This window comes from Prinia subflava, chromosome 6 (genome assembly GCF_021018805.1).
Source record: "Prinia subflava isolate CZ2003 ecotype Zambia chromosome 6, Cam_Psub_1.2, whole genome shotgun sequence".
Classification (NCBI taxonomy): Eukaryota; Metazoa; Chordata; class Aves; order Passeriformes; family Cisticolidae; genus Prinia; species Prinia subflava.
Window position 1 is genome coordinate 12291739 of NC_086252.1, and position 27844 is coordinate 12319582.

General features: G+C 42.3%; 2 protein-coding genes across 5 annotated transcripts in view; both read left to right on the forward strand.

The window, feature by feature from the left end:
• Window positions 1-7603, forward strand: part of CASP10 (caspase 10) — a 12754-nt gene extending 5151 nt beyond the window's left edge. For all 4 annotated transcript variants that reach the window (XM_063400266.1, XM_063400267.1, XM_063400270.1 and 1 more), the window contains 6 exons: window positions 86-185; window positions 764-899; window positions 1775-1863; window positions 3317-3422; window positions 4162-4666; window positions 5147-7603. In XM_063400266.1, coding sequence (XP_063256336.1) covers window positions 86-185; window positions 764-899; window positions 1775-1863; window positions 3317-3422; window positions 4162-4666; window positions 5147-5309 — 1099 coding nt within the window. In that variant the 3' untranslated portion in view covers window positions 5310-7603. The remainder of the gene's footprint in view (window positions 1-85; window positions 186-763; window positions 900-1774; window positions 1864-3316; window positions 3423-4161; window positions 4667-5146) is intronic.
• Window positions 7604-7871: 268 nt separating this feature from the next.
• Window positions 7872-27583, forward strand: LOC134551879 (uncharacterized). The gene is given in 16 exon segments (XM_063399863.1): window positions 7872-8009; window positions 11870-12199; window positions 12405-12510; window positions 13539-13677; window positions 15131-15213; window positions 16026-16137; window positions 17171-17660; window positions 18393-18528; window positions 20566-20624; window positions 22350-23300; window positions 23502-23607; window positions 24744-24879; window positions 24969-25084; window positions 25587-25725; window positions 26251-26752; window positions 27042-27583. Coding segments are annotated over 15 exon segments (3522 nt in total). The 5' UTR covers window positions 7872-8009; window positions 11870-11888; the 3' UTR covers window positions 27178-27583.
• The last annotated feature ends 261 nt before the right edge of the window (window positions 27584-27844 follow it).

Consider the following 27844-nt stretch of genomic DNA (forward strand, 5'->3'; position numbering starts at 1 on the left):
CCTTTCCATCTTTAAATTCTTAGATTGCCTTTGGTTTTTTTACCATCTTCTGTTTCACTTTTATCTCACTGCATCTCTGTTACAGGCAGATGCTGTATGAATTGTCAGAGAACATCACCAATGAAATGTTGAAGGAAATCACATTCCTCCTGCAAAACCATCTTCCAAAGCGATGGATAACTGCTGTATGTTAGGAGTGAGCCAAATGTGTGTATGGTGGGAAGGGAGGAAGGACGGCGGGAAATAGGAGGAAAAGTGTGAGAAGGGTTTGGCAGAACAGAGCATGATAGGCAACGAGGCTGGTTCTATTCATAGAGATAGCAAGAAGGAAAATGTTGACAGGCAAGAGTAGAATTTTGTCCTTCATGCCCAGGTCAGTCACGGACAGTTCACTGTCTAGCATCAGATTACAAAAAGGTGACAAATCAAATCTTTGCCTTGCTTGAGCCATATTCAAGGGAGATTCAAGTGTCATTGGTACTGTTTCAAGCAAACAAGCCTTCTTGAAGCCATGAGTCATTAACATGGTTTGGGTGAATCTATTTAAACAAGACCATACCAAATAAAACCAGAACCAATGGCTTTCCATGAAGCAACATTTCTGCTTTAACAGTGGTATAAAATTGACTGGTCCGTGTTGGTAGGGAGCAAAGCAGATAATATGTGATAGATAAAAATGTGATTGTTTGAGGCAGGGCTGAGATGCGAGTTGTGATTTCTAAGGAACAATAATTATATTTTACTCTCTCCTTTTGCCTGTCAGTCTCCTTTGGATTTGCTGACTTTAATGGAAAAGCAGGGCCTTTTAACTAAAGACAATGTACAGATACTGAAGGACATCTGTGGGACCGTTTCACCTGATCTCCTGGAGATAATAGACTGCTACAAAAAGGCAAAAGGTGAGAAATTCATAGTCTAGGAGTAGGTTTGCTAAAATGCAGGAAGCACTGGATGGGTCTGGGCTACTGAACTTAAGGTCATATGTGTGTAGTGCTGAAACAGGGGCTGGAGTGGCATAAATCTGGCATAACAATTCCTAGCTTGCGTTATTTCCTAGCTGAATCCCTGAAATACAGGGATGTGTTGGAATATCTGAGGCCACACAGAGCAGCCTGGTACATACAGAACAGGCTGGGAAACTGAAAATCTACTTGTAGTTATGTGCCACTTCTCCCTTTCCCCACTAACAGTACTGAGATGATGATGACTGTCCTGTAAAAGGCACTTTGTGGTCTGTGAATGTGCACTACATAAAGGCAGTTGCCTGCTAAAGGCTGGCAAGACAAACGGTGTGTATGTGTGTCTGATACCTGGGCTATGAGCATACAGATGATTTCTGGTTTTATATTTTAAAAAATGAGATTTATCAGTGATTCAGCAGGGAAAAAAAAAGTAAAGAATGACAACTTCAATAGTAAGAATGCTGATTCTTCTTAAATACAGGTAATTTCTAACCTGATTTCTAGATGAAAAATGCATTTGAATGTCTTGGGTAGAAACTATCCTTGCATCACGAGTATCATTATTTTGCAATATCAATAAAAATAGAAGCCTTGCCTTTGTCACAAAAATAAATATAATAAAAATAACCAGAAAACGTTCAGAATAGAACAATTGAACATGTCCATGCTATCTTGTATGGAGGAATTATTCCTTTGAGTGAAACAGTTTTTCAAATACAAAAAGTGATGTATTGTTGCTAAAGTCCTTTTTGCTGCATCTACAAATAATGGATTTCTCCTCATAAATATGTATGCTGGGTTTTTTTTTCTAGATAACAAGGCAGCTAATTTTGCACAAGGCTTGCCTGAACTAAACCTGGAGCTGCATGGAGGATTCAGCAATGCAGAAAATGAATCCAAGGTTTGAGACTATCTCTTAAATCCTTTTTGAATACCTGGGGGTGTGAGGTTTTCATCCTCTCTTGAATGACATTTATCATGCAAGGACTTGTGAATTATCTGTGTGTCTTGTAAAGTTTCTTAACTTGACTGATAAATTGAAATGTTTCAAAGAATATTTTAACCTCAGAGGCCCGAAATTTCGCAATAGTGAAAGGTGTGTTGTTGGCAAAATGGGCATAATACCTCTGAAGTTATTCACACATCAGTACATGTGTTCCTCTTCCTGATAAAGGCAAAACATTTTGCATTTGTCTAGGTTGTGCATTTTGGAGGTGGCAGTAGAATGTGCAAGACTCGGAGACAAATGGAGCTTCACAGTTCTCACTTTTTGAATCTGGCTTAGAAGAGGCCTTAGAGCATCTTGAAATTAGAAGTCATAAGGGGTAGAATGCAAAGCACTTGTGAGAAGGATTAAAAGGAAGCAAGAGTTTTTAGTAAGCTATGGCAGAGGTCTTGGTGCATGAGAAGAGATCTCTTTTGTGAGATCTCTTCTTAGAGGCCTTATGTGCACTCTTCAACCAGAGCAGTGTAACCACTGAACTCTCCCTGTGGCCTTTTCTTTGTGATGACCAGGGATATTGAAGGAGCAAATTGCTCCATTTGTTTATAGCTATTTAATTTCTTGAAGTTCTTTGCTGTAATATCTTTTCATCACCTGATGTTTGGACTGCTGCAAAGCTTTTAAAGGAACTTGGAATGCTGCCTTCATTTTGTCCTAAAATGCACAAAAGGAGGTGTGTGTTGCTGTCTAGTGAGCAGGAAAGGACTCCAGTGGATAGAGTTTTTTTATTTAAACCCAAGGTTGGACTTAAATAGATGGTACTTGAAGGTTTGGTACTTTTCAGCTTTAAAAATGTTATTTTTTTAACAGTGGGAAGTAATTTTAAATCTTAACCAAAAACCTTGCAGTGTAGTAGGTTTATGCACTTCTGAGATTTCTGTTCTGCTTGCATCCTTTTCCAGTGGATCAGTTTGAATCACCTCCTCCAGGTATTCATTACTGTTCTCAAAAACACCTAACTCGGATGTCTAACATCCTATAGTTTCACTGTGATCCCTCTGCCATGAAGCTAAAATACTGTTTTGGCATTGGAAACAGTTGGGGTCTTCTGTCCCCATCACCAACTCAGACTGTGGAGTTTGGCTGCTGAGTCCTGCCTTTTGCACACAGATCAGAACCCAGATGCTGAACCCTTCTTCTGCAGTTCGATGGGATGGTGACAGTGTCCTTGGAGTTTCACTGGTGTTTTTTCACACAAGGAGGCACCATTGAGTTCCAGATGTTCAAAAATAGCCCACAGTCTTAGATGCCTCTATTTCTGGATGCTAATTTTTAGACATGTTAAGGAAATACGAGTAAGCTGAATAAATTAATTAAAACGGTGAGCTTTTTTTCCTTCTCCTTTCTACAGACTATGAAAAGCTACAAAATGGATGGGCCACACAGAGGATTTTGTCTCATTATTAATAATGTTAACTTCAATAGTTCTCAGAGGAAGGGTTCTTGCAAAGATGCTGGTAAGTTACTGAAATGAGATTTTGAGGATTAGTCTCTCTGTTTCCCCAGGTGAGTGCCCTATATTTTATTGTCGATGGAAAGTTAATATTCTAAAAGAGTAAAATGCTTGATATGTGTTAAGTTATGTCATTTGTGTATCCTGGGAGAGGAGAGGTTAAAGGATGAGTAACCACAGGGTTTTTCAGTTGGATTATTTCTGAATAATTTTAAGAATCACTTTTTACTTGTCCTTTATCTACAGCTATAGCAAAAAACTAAAACTAAACTAAATTAAACTATCATTCTACCTAATATAATGCAAAATTCCATAATCAAGCAACGCTGCGCATACTTCTAACTTTGTCCTGTTTTTTCTATTTATTTCTTATGAATGGAACTCTTAATAGTCAAAACTGCAACTGGAAAATAATGATGTGAGGAAAGTTTTGAAAGATCTTGTCTGAAACAGGGGAAGTGCAGATTCTTTGTGTTTTGAAGTGTCATTTGTGTGGTCACTTACAATGACAATGTATGCACTATTTTCTGAAGCTTGTCTAGAAAAATCCAGGAACTCTGTGTTTGAGCTGATGCCATCTTTTTTTATTCCAGTTAACCTTTAGTTGGTACTAGTATGAGGAGGAATCTGCAGAAGTGTCAGAGTGTAAGGTGTTTCCCCTGCCCAGATTAGCTTGCATGGTGACTTCATAAAATGTTTTTCTCTTGTCTCGAATTTTCCTTTTATCTTTCATTTATTTACAGAGCAACTGGAGAGAGTATTCACGTGGCTTGGCCTGGATGTGAGGACTTACACGGATCTGACCTCGGAGGGCATTATAAATCTCATGCAAACTTGGCAGCATGTGCAGGATCACAAAGACAGGAACTGTTTCATATGTTGTATTCTATCTCACGGGAAGTCGGGAGCAATCTATGGGACAGATGACAAACTCGTGTCCATCCGCGTGCTTACCACCCACTTCACTGCCAAACAATGTCCCCAGCTGGCTGCAAAACCCAAACTCTTCTTTATCCAAGCATGCCAGGGTAACAATATCCAGCGTCCTGTCTATGTTGATACTGATGGAGCAACTCCTGACCTGTCTCCCGTGCAAGAGAGAGTTCCTCTTTGTGAGAGTATTCCCGAAGAGGCCGATTTCCTCCTGGGCATGGCCACAGTTGACGGATGTGTCTCTTTCCGGCACACTGTAGAGGGCACTTGGTACATTCAGGCTCTCTGCAGCAAGCTACAGTTGTTGGTACCAAGGTAAACTCTTGGCTTAGTGCTCTGATTAAATCTTTCTTCTCCAAAGGTAGTTCATCTAGGAACACCCACCCATGTTCTAAGGTGGATGGAATTAGTTAAAGTGATGATTTTACACTGATAAATTTATATTAACTCTGCTAGTACCATACATGTAATCTGTAGAATGTGAAGTTTATTGTGAGAAAGCACTCAAGACCTCACATCTATAATCTTTAAGACAGCACACTTTATTGAGTGATACGTAAAAATATTTTATTCCACTATTTTTCTTTACTGGTTGAATTAAGCAAGACAGAGCAAGAAAAGGTCTTTTGTTTTTAATATGACTCAAATGAGGACAAAAGAGAAGTTTGGATAAAAGTATGTGTTTTCTTTTTTGTGTTTTAAATGTTCATACTCTATCTTCTAGCTGATCAGGGAGATGTTAAGTGAATTGCCATCTGTTCACTATAACTAATTTTTTTTTTCTTCTCCCTGTAGGGGTGAAGATATTTTGTCAATTCTTACACAAGTTAATGAAGATGTGGCCAAACGTGTTAACCCTTCGGGGACAAAGAAGCAAATGCCCCAACCAGCATATACCTTAAGAAGAAAATTTATATTCCCTATACCTATGGCCCCTCCTCCTTCAGAGCAACATTGAGGCTTTTAAAACACATCATTTTATCGTCTCATTTAAATACAGTTCATCGCACTACATGTTTTAAGGCAATTAGCCAAAACCTTGAGGATCTGTTAGCTTTGATGCAAGGCCTCATCAAATTTTTGTCAAAAAAACTGTGAAACTGGAGAAGACACAGTTAAAACAATCCATGTGCCAGCTCTTTACATCATCATATTCAGAGTTATCAGTGCTGGAAGAACCATGCTTCTGTCATTTTAAACATTTTTGTACCTGCACAGGCTACAGACAGAAAAGGTTCTTCCTGGCAGCATAGGGATTGCATGTAAGCTCTCATATTTAAACCAGGATTGTTAATGGTCTGGTTTAGACTCGTCATGTTTTATTTTGCAGGCTAACAATTTAAAATCCTGTTTCTAAATCTAGCTATCTTCATAGAGAGAAAAAAGTGGGAATGAAGAGACAAAACCTTAAGTAGTAATTGGAAAAGGGTTTCTTCAATCTCTAATGAAAATTACATTTAACTTAATAAAGAACCAGTTACCAACTGAAATCAGCCATTTGTTCCACAGTGTACACTGATACCCTCAAATGGCTAACATAATCTTCATGTACAATGAAGTTTTCCAAAACTGAGTAAAACCAAAATGCTGCTTATTATTCCCTCTGTGAAATCTTGTGAACTGTTTTTCCATATCTCTTCAGAGACAGTTTAGGGTAAAGATTTGCATCCTATGAAATACAGCAGTCAAATTAACTTTGTTAAGAATTAGATGTTTTAATTATCATTTGTTTGTTTAGGATCTAAAATGGAGCCAATTTGAGAAGGCTCCTATAGACTAAGCTGCTGACAGACTTTTGTGAGTTAACTGAAATAATGCCATGTTGTTTTGTTATGAACACTTATTATGTATGCCTGTGTCTTTCCTGTTTGTTACTGCATTAAATTCATACTTTTAAGAGCTTGGTGAGATAAAAATTTTGAATTGAGGTAAGAGTTTATCCTTGTTTCTGACTAATTTCCTGCAGTTTGTTGGGCCGCATGAATCAGTGAGGTTTTAACTGCTTCAGGGTTTAAGCTGAAGTGAAACTTTATCAAAATACTCATTGTTATATATGATTAGCAATACCTTAAGGTGAAGATATGAAAAAGTACTGTCTAGTGCTAGCTTGCACTATTTTTAAGGAGGGGAGTTTATTTCATACAGAGCATTGAAATGCAGCCAGTTTTCCAAAACATGACGGCCCCTTTAGAATAATGAAGTGGTACTTGTGTGACCCATTGCATTTCACGTTTCTGAGTTAGCACGGCTGCCACACTTGAAGTCACATTCATGCTACAGATAAGGAAAATGTTTAACCCTTTAGTGAAATATAGAACATTGGGATGGAATGGTGGTGTTTCTGGCTTGCAGTAACTGTTCAGTCTTAATGCACTCATTTTGTATGTTTAGGAAACACATTAATTTTTATCAGCATGGAGTAACCATTGACTTTTCTCTGGGATCTTGTTTTCATTTTTAGTTTGGTAGACAGGGAATGCCATCATGCTCTCTTGCTTTCTCTGTAGAGATTTCTGCCTGGGTAATCTCCAGTGAAATCATAGGTAGGTAAAGGCAGTCAGAAGAGTCTGAGCTTACTGAGCCTTGAGTTCCGTGGGTGGGGAGGAATCCACGCTTGTGAAATGTGAGAGACTGGTAAAGCCTCCCTTGCTCATAAGAAGTGTGTTTAAACAAAGTTTACACTACCCTGATTTGGACTATTCAGTGTGAGTGTTTCACTTGTGTTTATCGAGGGCTGTGTTTATGTGGCTGCAGTGTAATGCCTGGCTGCATGCAGGGGTACTTGTCAGCACCAGCCCAAAGGCAAGGCGAGCTGGAACTGGAACTGCAGCTGCCATCCTGCCAGGGGGCATTTCTGTGTGATTCCTGCAGGGTATCGTGAGATGGAAGTTTGAAACTCTTGGGGAGAAGGAGTCGGTTTTGTACAACTTAGGCATTTATCACTCCTGCTGTCCACAGTGTACACCTTTCCTTTAACTCCAGTGATACAGAGCTGTGCCGGAAAGAAACCACTCACAAACAAACAAACAAACAAACAAATGTGGTTGGTTGCTGTTGAGGCTTACTGATAGCATACAGACCCATGCATTGAATGTGTGTGTAATTCAGTGTGCACTGAATTAAGGCAGGACACAATTGTGTCTTGTGCAGCCTTTATATAGACAGATTTAAGTGGAACCAGTGTAAAAAGTTTTCTGGGGAAGTTGCTGTCTTGGCAAGATCGTGATCTTAAAGTGGTTATCAAGTTCCCTGGTGTCCTGTCCCTCGTGTCATTTTTGTGCAGGAGCTGTGTATCCTGCCTTGTGCCCGTGACAGTCGCTATGGTCGCTGAGCAGGCAGGAGCCACAGCAGTCTTCCTTCCTCAAGATCGCCCTTTCTAGGAAGATGAATTTTTGGCAGGCTGTACAAGGAAAAGATTGGGTCACTGAGACAGTTCTGGAGGAAACCAGAGTGCAGAGGAGCCAAGGGAAATGAGGAAAACTAATTAAACAAAAGGACAGTAACATTTCCAGGAAGGGCGAGAGGAGAAGAAATCAAAAGTGAAACTAGTGCCAAAGGGGTGGTCCCTTCCAACTGCTGATTGAGAGGAGAAGCCATTATCCATTTGTCACAGTGCATATCACGGCTCTTTCAGACTGCAGCTGGAGTCTTGGTTCAGGTAAGACACAGAAGAAATGATGGAGGGAAAGAGATGCTGAGGTTTGGAATGACACAGAGACAGACATGTTGGATCTGAAAATGAAAGAGTACTTGTGGTGTTCCTCTGTGCTGTTTCCAGCCTTTGAAGGATGGCGCAATTCCTGCCACTGAAACAAGGTTTTCTGATCTGTTAGCAGAGTGTGCCTTTTGGAAGACCCTGATTCTATCAAAGGGTATGGTATAATTTTGAGTTTGTAAAGATAGGTTGAAATCCATAAATGACTGTTTTCATTGCAAAATTTTAAAATTTCAGCACCATACTGAGTGCTGTTTTATTTCCTGCTGCGTGGAACATTCCAGCAACTTGCATGCTGGGAAACCTTTTCATTGAAGGCTGAGTTCTTTACTTTAAAGAAAGCGAATATGTAAGAAATTAATTATGTTCAAATTCTCCTCCAAATGGGGAAGTATATTACATAAATAATTTCAGAAGAATGTTTAGTTGTTGATTTCCCTGCATTTACTGAGTGCTGCTACTGAATTTGGTGCTAATAGTTGTCTTTCTTCTTAATTCAAAAAATATCTTCCAGTTAAAAATAAACAGGGATGAGTTGGAGAGGGACTTCGGAGAAAGGGGTAGGTCATGGCAGACATGGTGACACAGCAGGGCAGTGGGACTGAGATATTTTAAATGAAAAGATATAGATTCAGCCATCTCTCACTTTTAATTAGGATTTGTGTATGAGAGCAAAAGTGCTGAGCTGTGCTCTATGCTAGAAAGCACTAGGTGTGCTGCTTAGTTGTTGCCGTAAAACAAAAGGAAAACCTGATTACTTCATGTCTTGTTTACCATTTTTTTCTCACAAGTTCTGTAATAATCAGTTCTCTGAAAATGGAAGTGTGAAGTAGCTGAAGTAGGGATCTCCTGTTTTATTAGCATTTTATTCCATTGTAACATACTTCTGGAAAGTCACATGATAATGACAATACTGTATTGTGAAAAAGGCAGACTTTCCCTGCAACTTTAGTGACTGGTTGACTCACTTGCTTCAGAGTTGTCCTCCCATGTAAGTCATTTAAAGTTACTACTGTTATTAATATTAATTTTACTTGTATCAGTTGTGTCTTTAAGTTAGCAAACTGGGAGAAAAAAACAGTGGCAGTTAAATATTGTTTTAATTGTGCTCCCTGTAACTACAGACAGGCTTAAATATATGTGGCACATGTCTTTTTAACTGCAATAATTTGATGGGTTTGAAACTTACAGCCTGTGAGAAATAAAATGAAAATTCCCTTTACAAGAAAGATTTGCTTTTATAAGCAATATCTCTTGTATCTTAAATGAAAGGCATGATTTATGTGAGAAAGAAGATAACTTCGTGACTAAGTACCAAGAATATATTATTCTTTCCTGTGTGGTTATAGAAATATAAAGTGAGGTAATCACTGAATTGTGAGCTTAGGCACATGCAGATACTACTGGTTGATATAGGCTGAATGATATGGATTATTGCCTGTTTAAAAGTTTGGTTTGGGCGGATTTAAAGAAAACGGTGTTTTGGGGCAGAACACAAAGTATATGTGCTGTGTCACCACGTTTCACTGTTGTATCAGTTTACTTGAAATGCAAAGGTTTAAGATTCAATTGTAGATTCAGTACGTTCACTCTTGCTAACCCACATAATGCTGCCACAGAAAGCTCCTTTGCTGTAGAGTGGTCCTTGGAGAAGCACAGAATACAATTGTTTGCTAATTGTTATTACCAGTTAATCAGCTGGGCTACCTTGGAATATTGTTATTGAAACCTTTGCAGCAGCAGTAAGTAAAATGGACTGCAGTATTCCAGTTATGTAAGAGTGGGAATTTCTCTTTTGTCATTGTCAACTTTTCTGTCTCCCACTGCCAGTGTCTCTCTCTAAGACAAGAGACCTCTTCTGAATACATTTCTATGGGTTCTCTTCAGAAACCATAGAACCTAGGTGTCTTGCACCTAGGGCAGAGAAAGTGAAATGGCTTCTCTTACCAGAAGAAATTACAGACAGGCCCGTAAGTGCCAGCTGTAGGCTGATTCATCTCAAACATTCTGAGCATTGCTGCAGGGGAGGTGTGATCAGGGAGAGGTCCTGGGGCAGTGGGGCAGTGCTGTGCTGAGCCAGCTCCTGCTCCGTCCTGACACTCGTACTCTGTCCCCAGCCCAGCTCACTGCCTGGGGAAAGGCTGCCTGTGCACATGTGAACAAAACACACTGTCTAATTTAGATAATGGGCACACACCCAGTTAACTACAGCAGGACGTGGACTGGGCACACACCCTCAAGTGGTTTTAGTTTGCCAAGTTTCTTTGGGCTTGTTCGTCTTTAAATGTGATTTCACAGTATTTAGCTGCCTTCAGTGGTTTAACAGAGTGTCAATATTCAAAACTAGCCAGCTGATTGGTTCTGTCAGATGTGAGGGAAGCTACCAAGGTCCTTACAGGGAATCACTTCCGTAGCTCGTGGATTTTTTCCTTAACTAAAAACCAAACTACATTAAACCACGACACACCCCTTCCCCCCCTTTATGCCCTCTCTATTCTCTCTCCATCTCCAGACTATCCATGTGGCAGCACCAGGATCTAAGGACTGGCAATATTCTTTGCTTTCTTCTCTCTCTCGGCTTGCACAGCCATAATATTTTAGGCCATATTCCATTTTGAAGTTTACTGTGGGAGGGAGGAGCTTGTGGAGGTTTTTGTGGCTCCTGAGCCGGCACCTTTGTGTAGTGGTGGCATGGCTTGGACTCAGCACCTTTGGGTGTTGTGGTTTGTGAGCCAGCACCTTTTGAGGAGTTGGTTGTGTGAAGCATACTGTGCAAAATTAAGGGCTTGTTAGCCTCTGCTCTTGTGGAAGTGTATTGTATGAATCTAAGGGCATGTCAGCCAATGCCTTTTGAGTTTAAACATTGGGCTGTTGCCGCAGTTCAGAGGATGGTACAATCAAACAATGAGAGCCCCTGACACGTGTCTGGTGTCTCTGTTCAGCCTGACAAGAATTTATAACACACTGACATGTCCATGGGCCATCAGTGGAGGCAGGTCCCTTAAGAGTCAGGGGGAGATAGCTGTTGGTATTTTCTAACTTCCCCATGTGCTCAGAAGTTGTACGCCAAGTTTAATATTCCGAAAGATGATGGAGAAAGTGGACAAGAAGGGGAGGTGGTATTCCATGCTCAGCAAAACAGAGATAGTTTGATAGGAATTCTTCTGGCCTTTTTAAAAGTGTTGACATGATCTGTATTTGCTTTTAATATTACGAATTAATTGAGAGCTGGTAACTGAGTTTTACTTGATACAGATAAACCAAAACAGGAAGAGGTGCTTTGGGTATGCTGACCAGGAGCAGTATAAAAAGAAAGGAGAAGCCAGATAGCTTCAAGTAGCTATACTCATGTGGACTCTTTGTCTTGTTATGATGTAAAAGCTTTGTAATGGTGTAGAATCTGGCAATCTCATTTACTACATAGTCTGTATTTCAGACTGGCAAGTAGCTGTTTCTCCTAAATGGTATCAAACTTCAAGAAAACCCAAACAGCACCAGCCTGCCAGGATTGTCCATCCTGTACATTGATACTTCCCACTGTCTAGACACACCATAGGAAGCAAGAATGATCTGTGACTTTCTCTGCTAATGTCACTGAGTACAGAGTTTTTAATATCCTTTGTTAAGTCCGGAGAGCTGCAAGAGCTAAGCATCAAAGCTGCGGTAGCAAGACAGCCTCTCTCTATTGAAATACTGCTGATTGCATGTATTTATTATGGGCCATTCTACACGATGTGATACCTCTTATATAAATCATGTTGTTGCACTAGTTTTATTGACTAATGAAATCTGTTTGTGTTTAGATCCAAATCCTGATGTGAAATGAGTACAGAGTTCCTCAAGCTGCTTTTTGAAGTTTCTGAGGCTTTGGTCACACCGGAACTGGCAGCTCTTAAATTCCTCAGCCTGGAGCATGTCCCCAGGAGGAAGCTGGAAGGCATCCAGGAGCCCAAGGCCTTCTTTGAAGTGCTGCAGGAGAAAGACCTGATCGGGCCGGGGAACCTGTCCTTCCTGAAGGAGCTGCTCTACCGGATCAGCCGGATCGACCTCCTGACTGCCCACCTGGGCTCCGGCCGGGAGGAGATGAGCAGGGAGCTGCAGCTCCCGGGCAGGGCACAGGTGTCAGCTTACAGGTAAACCTGAGCATGCACAGTGCAACAGTTCAGTGTCAGCTGCCTTGTCTGTCCGCACTGCTGTCTTGTGAATATCCCAGCATAACTGTATTTATTACACGTGATTTCCTGTCATTGTGAGTTTTACATTTTGCAGTTCAAATGTTTAAATGTGATGTTTACTTCTTAGAGCTTTCTTGAGGGTCTCTCTACTCTTTGTTGTCAGGCAACTGCTGTATGGAATTGCAGAGGAGTTGGCTCCAGAAGAAGTCGCAAGTGTGAAGTTCCTGCTCCACAAACAAGTACCAAAGAACAAGCTCCAGGAAAACGCTGTATGAAAAGTGGTCTTGAGTTTCTTGCTAGTTCAGAGTCCTCTAGTTCTTTCAAGAAGGGAGGAAAGAGAAAGCAGCCTGCTCTCAAGAAAATCCAGTTTGAAAGAATTGTGATGTTAGCTAATAGCTGCTGTGTAAAAGAATGGATCCTTATTTTTTGTATTGTATCTTTGCCTTTTTTGCTCTCCTGATTCCATTTTCTCTCCACCATCTGACTCCTTACTCTTGTCGTCTTGCAAAATCCATCATGTTCTTCCTTTAATCTTTGTTTGGCATTTATAAGACAAATATCTTTGTAAGACATATGCTATACCTAAGAAGAGTGATGTTTGCCAAAGGAAAAACAATATTTTGGAGACAGAAAATCGAGTTCTAATGTGAGTTCTACCACAAATTTTTGTGTGTCAACGGGTAAATTTTCTTCTTTATTATAATTTGGAGTAACAACATACTGTTAATTTTCCCTCCAAAGTATTGAGGTTGGGTGAGCTAGTTTAATATTTGCTGTAATGAGCTATATTATAAAAATGCTTGGTATTATTAAGAACCTTCCTTAAAAGTCGTATTTATATTGTGGCACGTAGAGGAAAATTAGCAGGTTTACCTCCAGCTTAATGGACAATTGAGCTTTAATAAATAAAATTAGTGCTTAACAGCTTTTCTGTAATAGAAAATACAAAATGGCATAGCTACAGGACTTCACAGCACTTCATCAGAACACAAAGGCACAACAGGATGTTATGTTATTCTCATCAGTGCTTTGTACTGCTGAGACAAAGCAGGATAGCCTAGTTATAGGCAGTTTCTGGGCAATTGTCCTGCTTTAACCTTAGTGGTGATGTGTTTATTCAGTTGCATTGCATTTTGACCCTTGCTTTAATGAGTTTTGGAGGAAAAAGTAACAGGTCTTTAGCTGGTCAGTCTCTGGGAATGAGGAGGTTGTCTTCTGCCCTGTTGCAGAGGTGCCTGATACTGCAGTTATCAAGGGTCACTGGATGAGTTTGGATTATGTGTTTTTGTTTTACCAGTCAATGTTGCAGATCTTTCTGGAAATGGAAATAAAGGAGATAATTAAAGAAGATAACCTGACAATTCTAAAAGATCTACTCCAGAGTGTTAGACCTGACTTAAAGAAAAGAATTGATACCTATGAAGAAAAGAAAAAAGGTATATTTATTTAATCTGCTGTTTAAGAACAGAGCTGGGGTCTTTTGTGGGTTTTATGGCTTCATCCTTGGCAGTTTAGAAGTTCAGCGATAACAGAGAGACCTTACAGTATCCTAAGATAGGCAGAACAGCTCTGGAGAACTCTGATTCCTGAAGTTTTCTGCTGCTTCATTATCCCATCATGGATTCTTGTATCTATCCTTGAAGTATGTTCTGTGCCTTGTAGATGCTCTTCTTCTGCCTTCTCCTTGCCTTAAATGCAATTTATCTGTTCAGGAAGAAGCGCAGTGCTGGTTTTGGACCAGCATAAATTCCAAGTCACTTGTAAGAGACAAGAAGTGTCAGCTAACTTGGAGAAACTTGTGTTGGGAGATTGCCAGCACTGTTTTCTGTTAGGCATGCCCTTTGCTCTTGGTCAAAGGAAAGGCCCTGAAAACCAATCACTTGGCTGGAGTGTACCTTTCTGTAACCAGATGCGAAATTTCAAGGATTTCAGTATATTCGGGCTGTTGCAGACAAGGTGGTGCTTTCCGGCACCAAAGCTGGGTGTTCCTTTGGGAAACAGGATGTCTCAGTCCATAACAACTTCCTTCTGAATGACTCAGACCTGAATTTCCTCAGATACATTTAAACAGTCCATGTAGTACCCTGCAGATAAACCAAGCAGTTTTCCCTGCATGTCTTTGTGCTGCTGTCCTCTGCTGGGGTCTCTAAAAGAGCAGAAGATCATTGCCAAGGGAGGCTAGTGCAAGCAAGTCCTGTGTCAGGAGAATGGCTTTCTAGTAGTATTGTTATTATTTTGTCCTCTTGATAAGTAGAAAAAATACATGTTGTGTAGAACTTGTTGCCTTGACAATTAAATTTCATTTAATTACATTTTTGTAACTTGTAAAATGAGTACTGTGATTTTGTTTCCTTGGTCAGAGTTATGATTTGATGATTCCTTCACTTTTTTCAGAAAGTTGTACTCAAATAAGTGCTGTGAGGAGATCTTTCATTATGCTGGTATTTTGCATCCTTGCATCCACTCACACAGTAAAGTTCTCTGGAGAAGAGAGAGTAGCCTCAGAAGTAAATAGACCAGCATTTTGTACTATTGTACAAAAATGAGTCTCCTCCTTCGTTTATATACCCCCACATCGGAGATGCTGGTGAATGGCTTGCCTGGGATGACTACTCACATTCAACCTTTTATTATCTGTATCTTGTTACCAGTAAAAGAGCAGAGGAGCAGAGAAGCAATGGAGCACAGCCCTGCATGGCTTCTGTAATAGCCAGCAGTCTGTGAAACTGGTGCCGTGCTTGGCCCAGCTCTACACAATGCTGGGGTCTCACTGGTGTGAAAACCCCCTCCACCTCACTCCATGTTCTGGCTTTTTGACTGATGAAATATGCACAGTGGAAGATTTATCCTTTTAGTTCTAAAATGTTTTGTTTATCTTCTCCTTCTTAGAAAATTATTCCAGGGAAGAAGTCCGCTATCCTGTGCCTGTGCATCCAGAGGAACAAGGAGCAGAGGGGGGTGCAGCAAAACAGGTGAGAAATACCTCAAGATTACCTTTAAAGTATTTACCCATCTCCTGGGAGAGGGAGCAGAAATTCATAACAATAAGCAGGTGGAACAGCCAAGATGGAGGAGTTCTGGCTCTATATGTAGACCTTAGAACAATTCCTAACAGATTCTATTTTCCAAACAAGACCAAACATTCTTAGTGGGGACCTGGTTGTCAGCAACCTTTTCAGCAAGAAATGAAAGCTGAGTGAAGAAAACTTAATGGAGACTGGAACATTAAAATCCTGGCCAGGATACTCCTGGACAGATGTGAAGGGAATAGCAGAATGTGCTACCCCACTGGAATTGCACAAAGACCCTCAGAGGAAATGGAGTGCTGGAACTTTCCTATGCACATGCAGATTTGTGTTTCGTGATCCTTTCCATCATGTCAAAATCATATCCTAACAGAAGAGAGAGGAAGACAATGCAGATTCCTCTCATCTGTAGCTAAATTGTATCATTCGAATTTTCCTTTCTTGTTTCTTGGCCTTTGTGGGGTGTTTTGGTTTTTTTTTTTGTTTTGTTTTGTTTTGGTTTTGGTTTGGTTTTGTTTTGTTTTTTTGGGTTTTTTTTGTTTTTTTTTTTGGGGGGGGGGGTTTGGGTTTTTTTTTGGTTTTTTTGTGGGTTGGTTTTGGTTTGGTTTGGTTTTTTGGTGTTGGTTGGTTGGTTGTTTTTTTTGTGCTTAGGTAATGATGGACCAGCAATCTCTATATAGTATATTTTGAATATATAGTATTCTTTTGAATGCTTGGCTCTGCTTTCCAACTGCTTTTTTGTTTGTTTGTTTCTGCAGCATGGGAAAATATACAATATGAAAAATAACCCCCATGGTTACTGTTTAATTCTTAACAACTACATTTTTAAAAATCCCAGTAACAATAGAGAGGGAACATTGCAAGATGGAGGTAAGTACTTCCTAAACCAAATTACTAGTTTGGGTTTGGTTTTTTTTTCATTGATAATTCTCCAAAGCAATTATCTAATCTTTGCTGTGAAGAAGAATCATGTCCATGGTACTCCTTGGCCTCCAGAGACTGGACTGAGTCTCTGTACCAACTGGAAATAGGCCACTTCCAGCATTTAGCTGATGCCTTAAAGAAGGATTTACTCTTAGTTCCAGGAAAAAGGCATTGTCATAATTGGTTATATGTACAGCTAGTGAAAAAGTGATTATTATTCCACCGTTCCAATCTTTGATTTTTTTTTTTAGTTCTTAGCTATCACAGAAAAATATTTTAAGTCCTCAAATTCTCTTCAATGCTCAAATAAATGCTCTGTAACTTTCCTTAAAGCCAGTCTCCCTGCAAATCACTTCTGAAATAAACAAGAGTAAACAAGTAAAATCAGATTCCTGAAAGAACATATCATGGATATTTTTAACTCCATCCAGCCCATTGACAGGCTGCTGTCTTCCCAGCTACTTTCTTTCTGCCCACACAACAATTAGGCCACCATTTGCTGAGAAGTCCTCATAGCATTTGTGAGCAGGTTACTCCGATTTCCTTCTTGCTGCATTGACCATTCTCACAGAATGAGGGACCTGCTTCATTTAAGAGTATCAGAATTTGTCATTCTAAAGAGGTGGCAATTCTTTAACTTGCCAAGTGTTGTTCTTAGGCATCTGACACTACTATGCAATGCATAGTTAAAGCTTGCTTTAACACAGTAAACTTCACTAATTTGTACCCATACAACACAGAATCTGAAACCTGTTGTTTTAGATAGCATGATACTTAAAAGCTGTGTCTAAAAAAAATAGGCAAATTAGGCATTTGAGTTTTTCTAATAGGATTTGGCAGGCTAAGAGCCAGGGAGGTGATTTTACTGTGGGATCTGAACACTTCTGCTAATATCTGATCTACCACACAGACACTGATGTTTCAGCATCTTCCTTGTCACTGTTTATGTTTAACAAGTTCCTTCTGATTTTTTCCCTAGAGGCTGTGAAGAGGGTCTTTAAGTGGCTTCAGTTTGAAACAGTTGAGTACATGAATCTAGAAGGAAAAAAAATGCGTGACACAGTTAAAGAGTACGGCAAAAAAAATCATAGAAATATGGACTGTTTTGTTTGCTTCATTTTCTCCCATGGCGAAAAAGGCAAAATAAAAGGTGTTGATGATGAGTGCGTAGATATTGACGATTTAATCTCCTACTTCACTGGAACTAATTGTCCTTCTCTTGCTGGCAAACCCAAGGTGTTTTTCATCCAGGCTTGCCAAGGCTGTATCCATCATCCATCTGTTACAGTAGAATCAGACTCTTCTGGATCTCTTGAGGTGGATGCTAGACCTTCAACTTCCATTCCTGACAGGGCTGATTTTCTGATTGGCATGTCTACAGTGGAGGACTGCTTGTCCTTCCGCTGCCCTAAGACTGGCACTGTTTACATTCAATCCCTCTGTAAGAAGATGGAGTTGCTTTGTCCACAGTAAGTACCATTTCTATTCTAATTCTGTCCATTTGGGGTATTGCAGAAGTGCATACTTAAGGGTGCTGTGCTGAAACACAGTGGTTTGCATTTGTGCAATTAATGCTTTTCACGTGCAGGACAGTGGAGAACAGTATTTATTTTGAAATTGGGCACTGTTAGTCTTCTACAGATCAGCCAAAATATAAGTGACTTCCCCTGGTTTTCCCGTGACAAAACCAGGGTTGTAATGCTGCAACATTACACATAAACAAGCGTGTGTATGTGTGTTTTAAAACATTTTTTGACTGATAAGTTATTTTTCTTCCAGTGACACCCAACTAGAGGTGAATTTGTTGAGTGATTACACAGACAAAACCCCTCAGGGTTCTGCAGGCATAATTTTCATTGTTGCCCCCCCCCATCCCCTCATAAATTTCATTTAGAAAATAAAATTTCCCTTCAGATATCATTTTCTCATGGAGTCCAGAAGAAGACATGGAGAATGTGTCACCTTGGTGACCTCTTCTGGCTGTAACCAAAGCAATGCTGCACGGAGGTTGCTTTTATTTCCCCCAAACACACTGGATTGTGTGGTTATTCAGTGGAATGTGCAATTTCCATGGCAGTAGGGTGAGGAGGATACCAGCCTTCCTTGGGATACCCCTTTACTGGGGCAAACACTCATGACGCCCTTGGCCACGCTGCAAGTACCATGTGTTTCAATGTAACTTTTCTTCATTTTTGTTCCAGCCGGGTGGATCTCACAACCATCCTGACAGAAGTGAACCATGAAGTGGCAGGAAGAGAATTAGCAGGATCTAAGCAGATGCCAAAGATAACATCAACACTGCTGAAGAAATTGATCTTTGAAGTTCCACAGTGAAAAGCAGACAAGAAACTCCATTAGGAATGGCATCTGGAGTGGGCTTTGACAGGGAAGAGAATTTACATGACAAATTATCTGCATCTGTGTAGTATCCCCAGCCCTTTAAGGAGGCATAGGACCTAAATTTTCCAACTTCCATATTGAATCAGCCTTCCAACACCTGGATCTGGAGCGGTCGGACAAGGCTGTGGAAAACCACAAATCATTTTTGTCCTGCAGAAGCTGTGGAGTGTGTTTGGTCTGGGTTTCAAGTGAGAAAGGGCTTTCAAGTAGTATTGTAAAAGTTATTGGAAATGCCAGAGAAGTCCCATTTGTGTCTGTTTTTTAAGTCCCTAAAATCTGATAAAAGTGAACAGATTCAGAATACCAGATGCACTCCCAGGCAGCATGTGTAAATAACTGCCTTACCCAGAGGTGAATCACTGCCTCTCTGGAAGCTATAATTGTTCATGGAAAATAACATGCTGCTCCGGAAGGATGAAAACGCCATGATAATGTTAGTTTGGTTCTTTTCTTCTAAATATTTGATTTGATTTATGTCAATGATTTACTTCAATAAGCAGCCCAACTGTGTAAGTAATAAATAAAGGTTCTCACTTCGTTATTTCTCAGAGCTCTCAGGGCTCAGTGTGTCTTGAATGACTTTGAAATACTGGAAGGAAGTTCTGTAATCATGATGATTCTGTTAAATAAAAATTATCTTGGTTTTTATATCACCTTGGTTTGCAGTGTGTTCCTCTCTTGGATGAGCTTTCTGAGGGACAGTCAGCATGACAAACACTTTTACCCCAGCAGAAGTAATTTTGCTCTTGTTGGAATGTTTGTTGGCAGCCACCCCAAGGGGCAGCAGCTGAAGAGATGGTAGAAAAGAGTAAGTCCAGGACTGTCATGACAATGGCAGCTGATGCCACTAGGGCCATTCAGTAACTGCTTCCTCTGTGAGAAACTTGCTGAAAGGTGGCAGCTGCTCCAGAAGTGAAGTTGTAAATCTGTAGCATTTCTGGTTTTCATATTTCTATGTCAGAGCTCAATACACTCAGCCCAAGTTCTTTCAGCTATTCTACATGAGGAGGAATTGGATATCAAATTTAATTATTTGGAATCTTTGGGGCTACACAGGATTCTGATTTGGTAGGGTAAGACAGCTACATAGGAGTGCTGTCTGTCATGGCCCTGGACATCCCCAGTCACAGTGGAATGTGGGTAGAAGCCAGCTCAAGCTCATTGCTCTTTTCAAAGTTTAAATGTTTTGTCAGTTGTCCAGGTTTTACACTTTTATGTTGGGCTGGGGTGAGCCACATATCCCCACCCTCCGTGGTGGTCTGGCTTGCTCAGGAAGACATTATTCCCTGTTAATTGTCTTGGGCTACCTGATGATTCACAGGTGCAAATGTCTTCCCTAAAACCAAGGTCACCCTTCAGTCTCCCTGGTGTTGAGGTAACTTGGACTTTCTTTATTATCTCCTTGAGATGGTGTAGTTTTTGTCCTTCCCTTCTGACCTGTCATCCACTGGAAGGGGGGGCTACAGAGGGTGCTGATCAGTCACACCCTGTGATTTAAATTGATTTGGTATTTTGTTCTGCCTATTAAAATCCAGCCACCTCCATAGTTTATCATTCTCCCTTGTGGATGAAGACCTACTAGGAGAGAAAACCTCATCAAAATCCTTCAAAGAACTGCAGAAAACAGCCATACTGTGAATTTATTTGTAAGTTATGCAGCAATCAGGGAAGGAGAAAACACACTTTGAGTTTCGTGGTTCTGAGCAAAGTGTGGCTGCTAGGTTTTTGCACGGATCTGTGTCCCTTCCACAGAGCTGTATGGTAAGAAAGAAGTTCTGCAGTTTTCTGACTGTAGTACAATCTAGTACTGCAATTTCTCTGTAGTACAAGCTAGAGAATGATGAGGGGCAATCACTTTTTCTTTCTGAAGGCCCTCAGCTTTATTTTTTACTTTGCCTTTTCCTTCCTCCCAGGTCATGGCTGGGAGGCCAAATCCAGCCAAAAGCCTAGCATTTAATTCTGTTTTGTTTTCAGACAGCAGAAGCACTGCCACCAGAAAGTGGAGCCACAAGTCTGGTGGGAAAGAAGAGCTGGTGAGTTGAAGTCCTGCAAACTTTAACTGAAATCAGGCAAGTGGTGCTATTTGAAAAGAAAAACACTTAGAAGACTTGGGGAGGAGTGTTAGCTGAAGAGGAAGAAATAATGCTGTCCAGGGGCATGAGTCCTTGTCCAGTCATTCACATTTTGCTACCTATTCTTTCAGTTTAAAGGCAGTTTCCCAGAGAGCTCTTTATGCCCACCTCCTCTGGGAAGTTTGTCTTTCTCTCCATCCAAGTGGTTTGAGGGTGACTTGATAATCTGCTGCTCTTGGGCCGCTGTGGTGAGATTCCCACTACCTGAGTAGCCCCACCACCTGTGTGAGGGTTCCTTCAGTTTTCAAAGTGGTGCAAATTCAGGTGCTGATGAGTTTGGATTGATTGAACTGCTGGCTGTATCTGTGATCTCTAAGATCTGTAGGAAATCTGAAGACCAGGGAGAAGTGGAAACAAAATACACACTATTGGCGATTGATGAGAGACGGGAAGACTGATTCGGTGATCAGAATTCGATTTTACTCAGGTTTTTCAAAAGCTTATATACTATTTCAAACAGGTTAATAATTTCTACTACAATAATCAGGTTACAAATCACACAGAAAACTCATGCATTTTACAACAATTCTCTGCTTGCAGAAGTTGATTGAATCTTCTCTCTTCCCATAGGCAGGTGTAGTCCCATCTCCTGTAATTTTCACAGTTCTGTTTGTTCCTGCCATGGCATCTTGGTTATCAAACTAGCTATGCTAATCAAGTCTGTTTGACTCTCTGTCTTGTGTATTCCCAGAACACACCATTAAGGAGATTAAGCTGCACAGCAGGGAGATCTACATTTTTCTCCAGAGATGTTGAGTGTTCAGCCTTTTTTGTCTAACCCCTAAATAACATGGGCACATTCTCTCAGAAATTATTCAAATCTGCCTCTTTTTAACTAGAGATATTTCAAATTATGAACAGCGTGTTTAATCTGCAATGACTTCTTTGCAATATGCTAAAATATATAATTGAGATCTTTGGGAATTCCCAGATATTCATGTGTGTGTGTCCTTCTTGTAAGTGTGCCTTTCCTTGTCACTCTGTTCTGTTATTGACAGCCACTGGAACTCCCCAGGCCCCAGACGTGGCTTGCTCTTGTGGATGGCAACCATACATTCCTAGCCTAGATGTGTCCAGGATAACGTTCCAGGAATGTTATCCTGGACAATTCTCCTCAGCTTGGCCTAAGTCTTCTACATTAGTTTTACATGTGTAGCCACTTTGTGTTTAGGCCTGATTTGTCCAGGTATGTGAGTGCAAAGATGGATCCATACATCCTTAGAACAAGATAGGAAGATCTTGTTCCAACACGTCTTGAGGAGATGTCAGCTCATGGCCTGTTGAAGAGTGCCTTGCTTTCTGGATTCCCTCCACCATTGACCCAGCTTGCCATGCACATAGTAACCAAGCATATTGCACAGGGTTTTGAACATTGATAAGGCACTTCTAGGACAACAATGTACAGATTTCTGTTTAATATATTGCTAAAGGGTTTTTACTGGAATTTTGGAATGCTGGTTTCAAATCAGTGCTTAGCAAGAACACTGGTTCTTTATTGGACAATATGGATATGCTGAGGGTTGTTCTCTTATGTGAGCATTAAGGTGTTAAGGTTCATTTCCAGAAGGATGAAATTCCAGTTGGTAAAATCTCTCCTTTCCTGTTGTGAAATAACATCTATTCACGGTGCTGCACCAGGAGGTGGAGTGGAGGCGCTGCAGCATCCCAGAGCCCTACACGTCGGCGCAGTGCCTGCTCCTGTTGCAGAAATGCCTTGAGCAGATGTGGGACGGGTGGGAAGGGAGCTGTTGTCCGTGGCTGGTGGCTGCTGTGGCCGAACGCCTGCAGGGAGCGTGCTGCCTCTCCTGCCAGCAGCCCGAAGGCTCGCAAGGAGGAAGGCCGATCGGCGGTGTTATACAAGCTTCCTTCTCCTTGGATTGAAATCCCAGTGGTTTGTCAGAGGCGGCTGCAGGAAAAGCCCGGGCAGAGAGAGACCCTTGCATCCGCACCAGCACGTTGGGTTTGCTCAAGAATGGCACAAGAGCAGTCGGAACCTGCCCAGCCGTGGCCCTACACACAGCACTCCCCGGGCCTGCGGCGTTCCGCTGCGGAAGGGCCGGTCCAGAGGGAAGCACCGCCCCGGCCGGGGCCCGCCCTCCGCTCTCCGCCCTCCGCTCTCCGCCCTCCGCTCTCCGCTCTCCGCCCTCCGCTCTCCGCTCTCCGCCCTCCGCTCTCCGCTCTCCGCCCTCCGCCCTCCGCTCTCCGCTCTCCGCTCTCCGCCCTCCGCCCTCCGCCCTCCGCCCTCCGGCCTGGCGGCTGCGGCGCGGCCATGGAGCTGCCCCGGGGGCGGCTGCTGGCGGTCAGCAACGAGCTGGACGAGGCCGAGCTGGCAGCGCTGAAGTTCCTCAGCCAGGACCACGTCCCCAGGAGGAGGCTGGAAGCCGTCCGGAGCCCGCACGACTTGTTCGAGGCGCTAGAGGAGATGGGCGTGCTGGAGGCGGGGAACGCGGCCTTCCTGAGGGAGCTGCTCTACCGCATCGGGCGCATCGACCTCCTGGTGGCGCACCTGGGCTCCGGCCGCGGGCAGGTGGAGCGCGAGCTGCGCGCGCCGGGCGGGGCGCGGCTGCCGCCCCTCAGGTGGGTGAGGGCGCCGGGCCGGGCCGGCCGCGCTGTGCCGCCGGGGCCACCTCCTCCAACTCCGGCCGAAGGGCTTGACTTCAGGCGGTCCTGGGACTCCCCATCTAAAAGGGAAAAAAAGGGGGAATACGTGCTGGGGGGAACAGTAGAGGAGAGGAGCAGGAAACACGACGAAACAACGCTCTCCACTTCTTTCTCTAGATGCCTGCTCTTTCAGCTAGCCGAAGATACCACTGAAGATGAGCTGATGTCTTTCAAGTTACATTTGATCAAAGAATTACCAAAAAGCAAGCTCACCCGTGAGACTGTAAGTATCTCTTTAATACGCTTTAAAAATTATTACTATAATTCAGTAGAGCCTGTTGGGTTGCTGATGGGAGAATGAGCGCCGCTCTTCTTTGTGGTGTCACTCTTAGGGTGGAAACACCACAGGAACGAGGGTGCCCCTGGGTGCATGTGGGACCTGTTTGTGCTGGTGCCGGGCACAGCTTTCAGCAGTGTCACTGCCAGCTGTGCCACGAGTGCCAGGCACTGAGGCCCTCACATCCAAGCACCACATGGGACTCAGGGCACTCAGTGGCTTTAATCAACAAAAAACTGATGAGCACATTTACTTATCTTGCCCAACAGACTTTTTTTTTTCTTCTTTCTAAGTCATTATCAAATACAGAAAGTGACCTACTGTGGATATTATTTTATCCACATTGATTTTCTTTTTAAATGCAGAAAATACAGATCTAAGCAGCAGATGCTTCTCAAGGCTAAGTTAAATGAGTTGGAATTTAGAAGTAGCTTTGCAAGAGATCCAGTGCTTTTATGCCATCTCAGCCTGCAGTTCTGACTCCTTGGTACTTTGTTCTGTCTAATAAAAGTTTTGAGGATTTTCCTTCTTTTCTTAGAGGGGAGACTGTGAGAGCTGTTCTTGTTAATTCCTGGGGTGACCACTCTGCACTCACTGACGAGTTCCTGTCCCTCGGGTCCCCTTTTGCTTCAGAGCAATCTCTACACCATCATGCGAGGTTATGCCCTTTTTGGCCGTGCTGAAGATGGTCACTGCAGTGATTCTTCTGTTTCAGCTGAGTGCAGGATAGCCACTGAAAGCTGAATGAAGCAATCATTAAAAATACTGTTACACATTCTTGTATGACCACTGTTAGATATCCTGGGTTAGATCTTAATTCAATCTTGGCACCTCTGAGCTACAGAAAGGAAATGAGTATGTTTTGAGAAGATGTTGGTAGTTAAATGCAGTACTTGTAGGTTTTGTTGAACGAGGATTAATTGGCTCAGCTGAGGTCTCACTGAGCTCCCGGTCAGCTGGAGTGACTCCGTGGGTCGCATGTGCAGTCACTACATCAAAACCTAGGTGTGCATGCTGCAAGCTTTGCTCCCAGTGGCAGCATGGAGGTGGCCTAAGAGCAGATTGCCTTTCTGATTACCCAGACCATGCTTGACATTCTCACTGAGATGGAGAAGAAGGGCCTGCTGGGGAAAGACAACCTAAGCATGCTGAAGAGTCTCTGTGAAAAAGTTAACATCAGCCTGTGGAACAGAATTGAAGATGGATTAAACCTGTTTGGTAAAACAGAACAAAACAGCCTCTTCCCCATAGTTATTCTTGAAGTGATGTACAGGTATTGCACAGGACTAACCATTAATGTTTTACAGGCCAAGAAGAGATGCTCATCACAGAGGAAGAGAGGAGCAGCAGAGGATGCCCTGAGGGACACCTGGTGTCATCTGTAGCACCTGATCCTCTTGGCAGTTTTAATGACTCTTCCCAGGTAAGTTAGTTTATTTCTTAGAAACATCATCATTTTGTCTTAGAAGGGCTCACTCCTCCATGAACAGTTGTTCTAAGACCAACTGTTAAAAGAACTGTCTAGAAAAAGCAAAGTGCACAACTCTGCATCCTTTATTCTGAAGCCATGTCACAGGCACAGCTGCTGCAGTGTTGTACTTCAGAAACACCTGCAAGGGTAGCAAGGTAGGCCGAGTTTGTGATAGCAGGAATTAGGCAGCTGGCAGCTGGCTTGGAACAGAGGTGTGAGTGAACAGAGCACCCCGTGTGGGCTGAGCCTGGCTTCGGTTGTCCAGCAGGGTCTGTCCTGCCCAGACTGCCAAAGGCAGTGGGGCAGGGCACTGCCAAGCCCTGGGAGCAAAGCTGCTGAGGAAGAGCTGCCTGGAGGGGAGGCCAGCTGGCTCTGTACCTGCTCTGCCACTCCCAACAGCTAGGCAGCACTTGGAGGACAGGGCAGGAGTTTCACCAGGAGTCTTTCTTTTCAGCTGCTTGAAGCTTACAAAATGACCAGCCGACCCTGTGGAGTGTGCCTGATCCTGAATAATCACAATTTTGCAAAAGCTAGGGAAGAAGTGCTGGAACACAAACACATGAAGGATCGGAATGGGACAGAGGTGGATGCAGGTACAGTGAATGTTAAAGATGAGTTTGTGAATCTTTAAAAATAGAAACCTTGTTTCTCTTTTTAAAGGTCTGAATTTCAGTCTTCCCTTTCTAGAATTACTTTTGTTGTAGTGGCTCAGTTGGCTCTGTTTACTGTGCTGCCAAGTCCTAATCAACTCATCAAGTTTTTAGTGCCCGACACTGAACAATTTACTTGCATTTTGCAGTTTTAGTGAGGTTACTGCAACCTTAAGCAGCACCCTGAGCCTGGACTTTACAAGCTAGGCTAGCTTTGCTTTGGCCTTATGCATACTAATTCTAAAATACGCAGAAATAAGCAAGAAAACCTTTTCATGACTGTTAAGGGGACTCAGTAGAGATCTGATTAGTGATTAGACTACTAGAGTATTTTCAGACCAGGAATGTAGCTATGTGGATGCAGTCATGTAGCAGATGACCAGTTCTGTCTATAAATGCAATTTGCAGTTGCAGAGTCCAACTTTCATATAATGAAATGTGTCCAATTCCCTTCTCTTTGCTTTCCAGTGGCTCTGAAGAATGTCTTTAGCAAGCTTCATTTTAGAGTAGAAGAACGTAAAGACCTCACTGCAGAAGGAATGCGTGAGACTGTGAAGAGCTTCCAGAATGAAGACCATGAGGACAAGGACTGTTTTGTTTGCTGTATCCTGTCTCATGGGAAAAAAGGCATTATATATGGTGTTGATGGGCAGGAAGTACCTATCCGGGAGCTGACCACTTCTTTCACCGCACAGAATTGCAATTCACTGGCTGGAAAGCCAAAAGTTTTTTTTATTCAGGCCTGCCAAGGTGATGCTTTGCATCAGGGTGTGACCATTGAAACAGATTCTGGAGAGCAAGATTCTTCTGTGGAGCAAGATGCGAGGTTTCAGCTCGACTGCATCCCTGCAGAGCCAGACTTCCTCCTGGGCATGGCCACCCTGCAGGATTATGTCTCCTACAGAAGTACCAGGAAGGGAACCTGGTACATCCAGGCACTGTGCCAGCACTTGGAGTACAGCTGTCCTCGGTACCTGTTTCCATAAGCTTATTTTTGGCAACACCTGAATTTTCCTTTTGGATGACAGGAATTTGATTTAGATGCAGAGGTAGATGATGTGCAGTGGGAATGGGCGCTCAGAGTGAAAACAGTGATGTAGGACAGAGCAGCACCATGCAAACTGCTCAAAGCAACCTAGGGAGGTGGTCTGAAGCCTATTTAAACCAGGAGCTGCTAGCACTGGTGTGTATCAGGATAGTGAGCATGTTATTTTGCTGATGTTGACTGCCTAATAGGAGCTGTACTTGTGTCTTTGCAGAGGGGAAGACGTTCTCACCATCCTGACAGCGGTCAATGAAGAAGTGAGCAGAAAAACCTGTGACCAGGGCGCAAAGAAGCAGATGCCACAGCCCAGTTTCACCCTGACAAAGAGGCTCATCTTTCCTGTCAGCTGATTGGGAGGGGACTGCATGGCAGAGAGCTGCTGCAGCCTGGAATTGGCTGCTTTCAGCTCAGAATTCAGTCAAACACAACAGACCACCAGTGCCTGCTCTTAGCAGAAGAGCAGGTATCTTTAATTGAAAATACAACTGAGGAGAAAAAGCCTTAAGAAATTTGTATTAGTACGTTAATTTTTTATTAACACTTTATACTTGACAGCATCAAAGATGGTGTCTGATTTATTTAGCTGACACCTCTCTGGTTTTCTGGCTAAAATACACTTTGTGTCCTCTTATCAACTGTACCACATTGCTATTGCTTTTATAAGGTATCTTTATAAGACAGCCATTTTAAACCTTGTGTATTTTTTGCCTAATCTTTGCAAAATAAAGGGAGGAGTGCTGTAGATTTTATAGGACATAATCGGCTCCCATCAGTGTGTTTTGTTACTTGTCCCTGTCACTTAGAATCATTCATTCTTAGTGGCTTGGTACTCTTCCAGATAAAGTTAAGCATTTCTCATCTGGCATCCTTGGCAGGATCTGTCTGTGACCTGGATTTCAGAGTATCCTCTACAGAGAGTAGTCTCAACAGTGAAAATCAGTTACCCTGGTACAGCTTTATGGCTGAAGATGTCCAGTTAGCCTGTGCTCACTTACCTTGCTGATCTTTGAGTCTCAG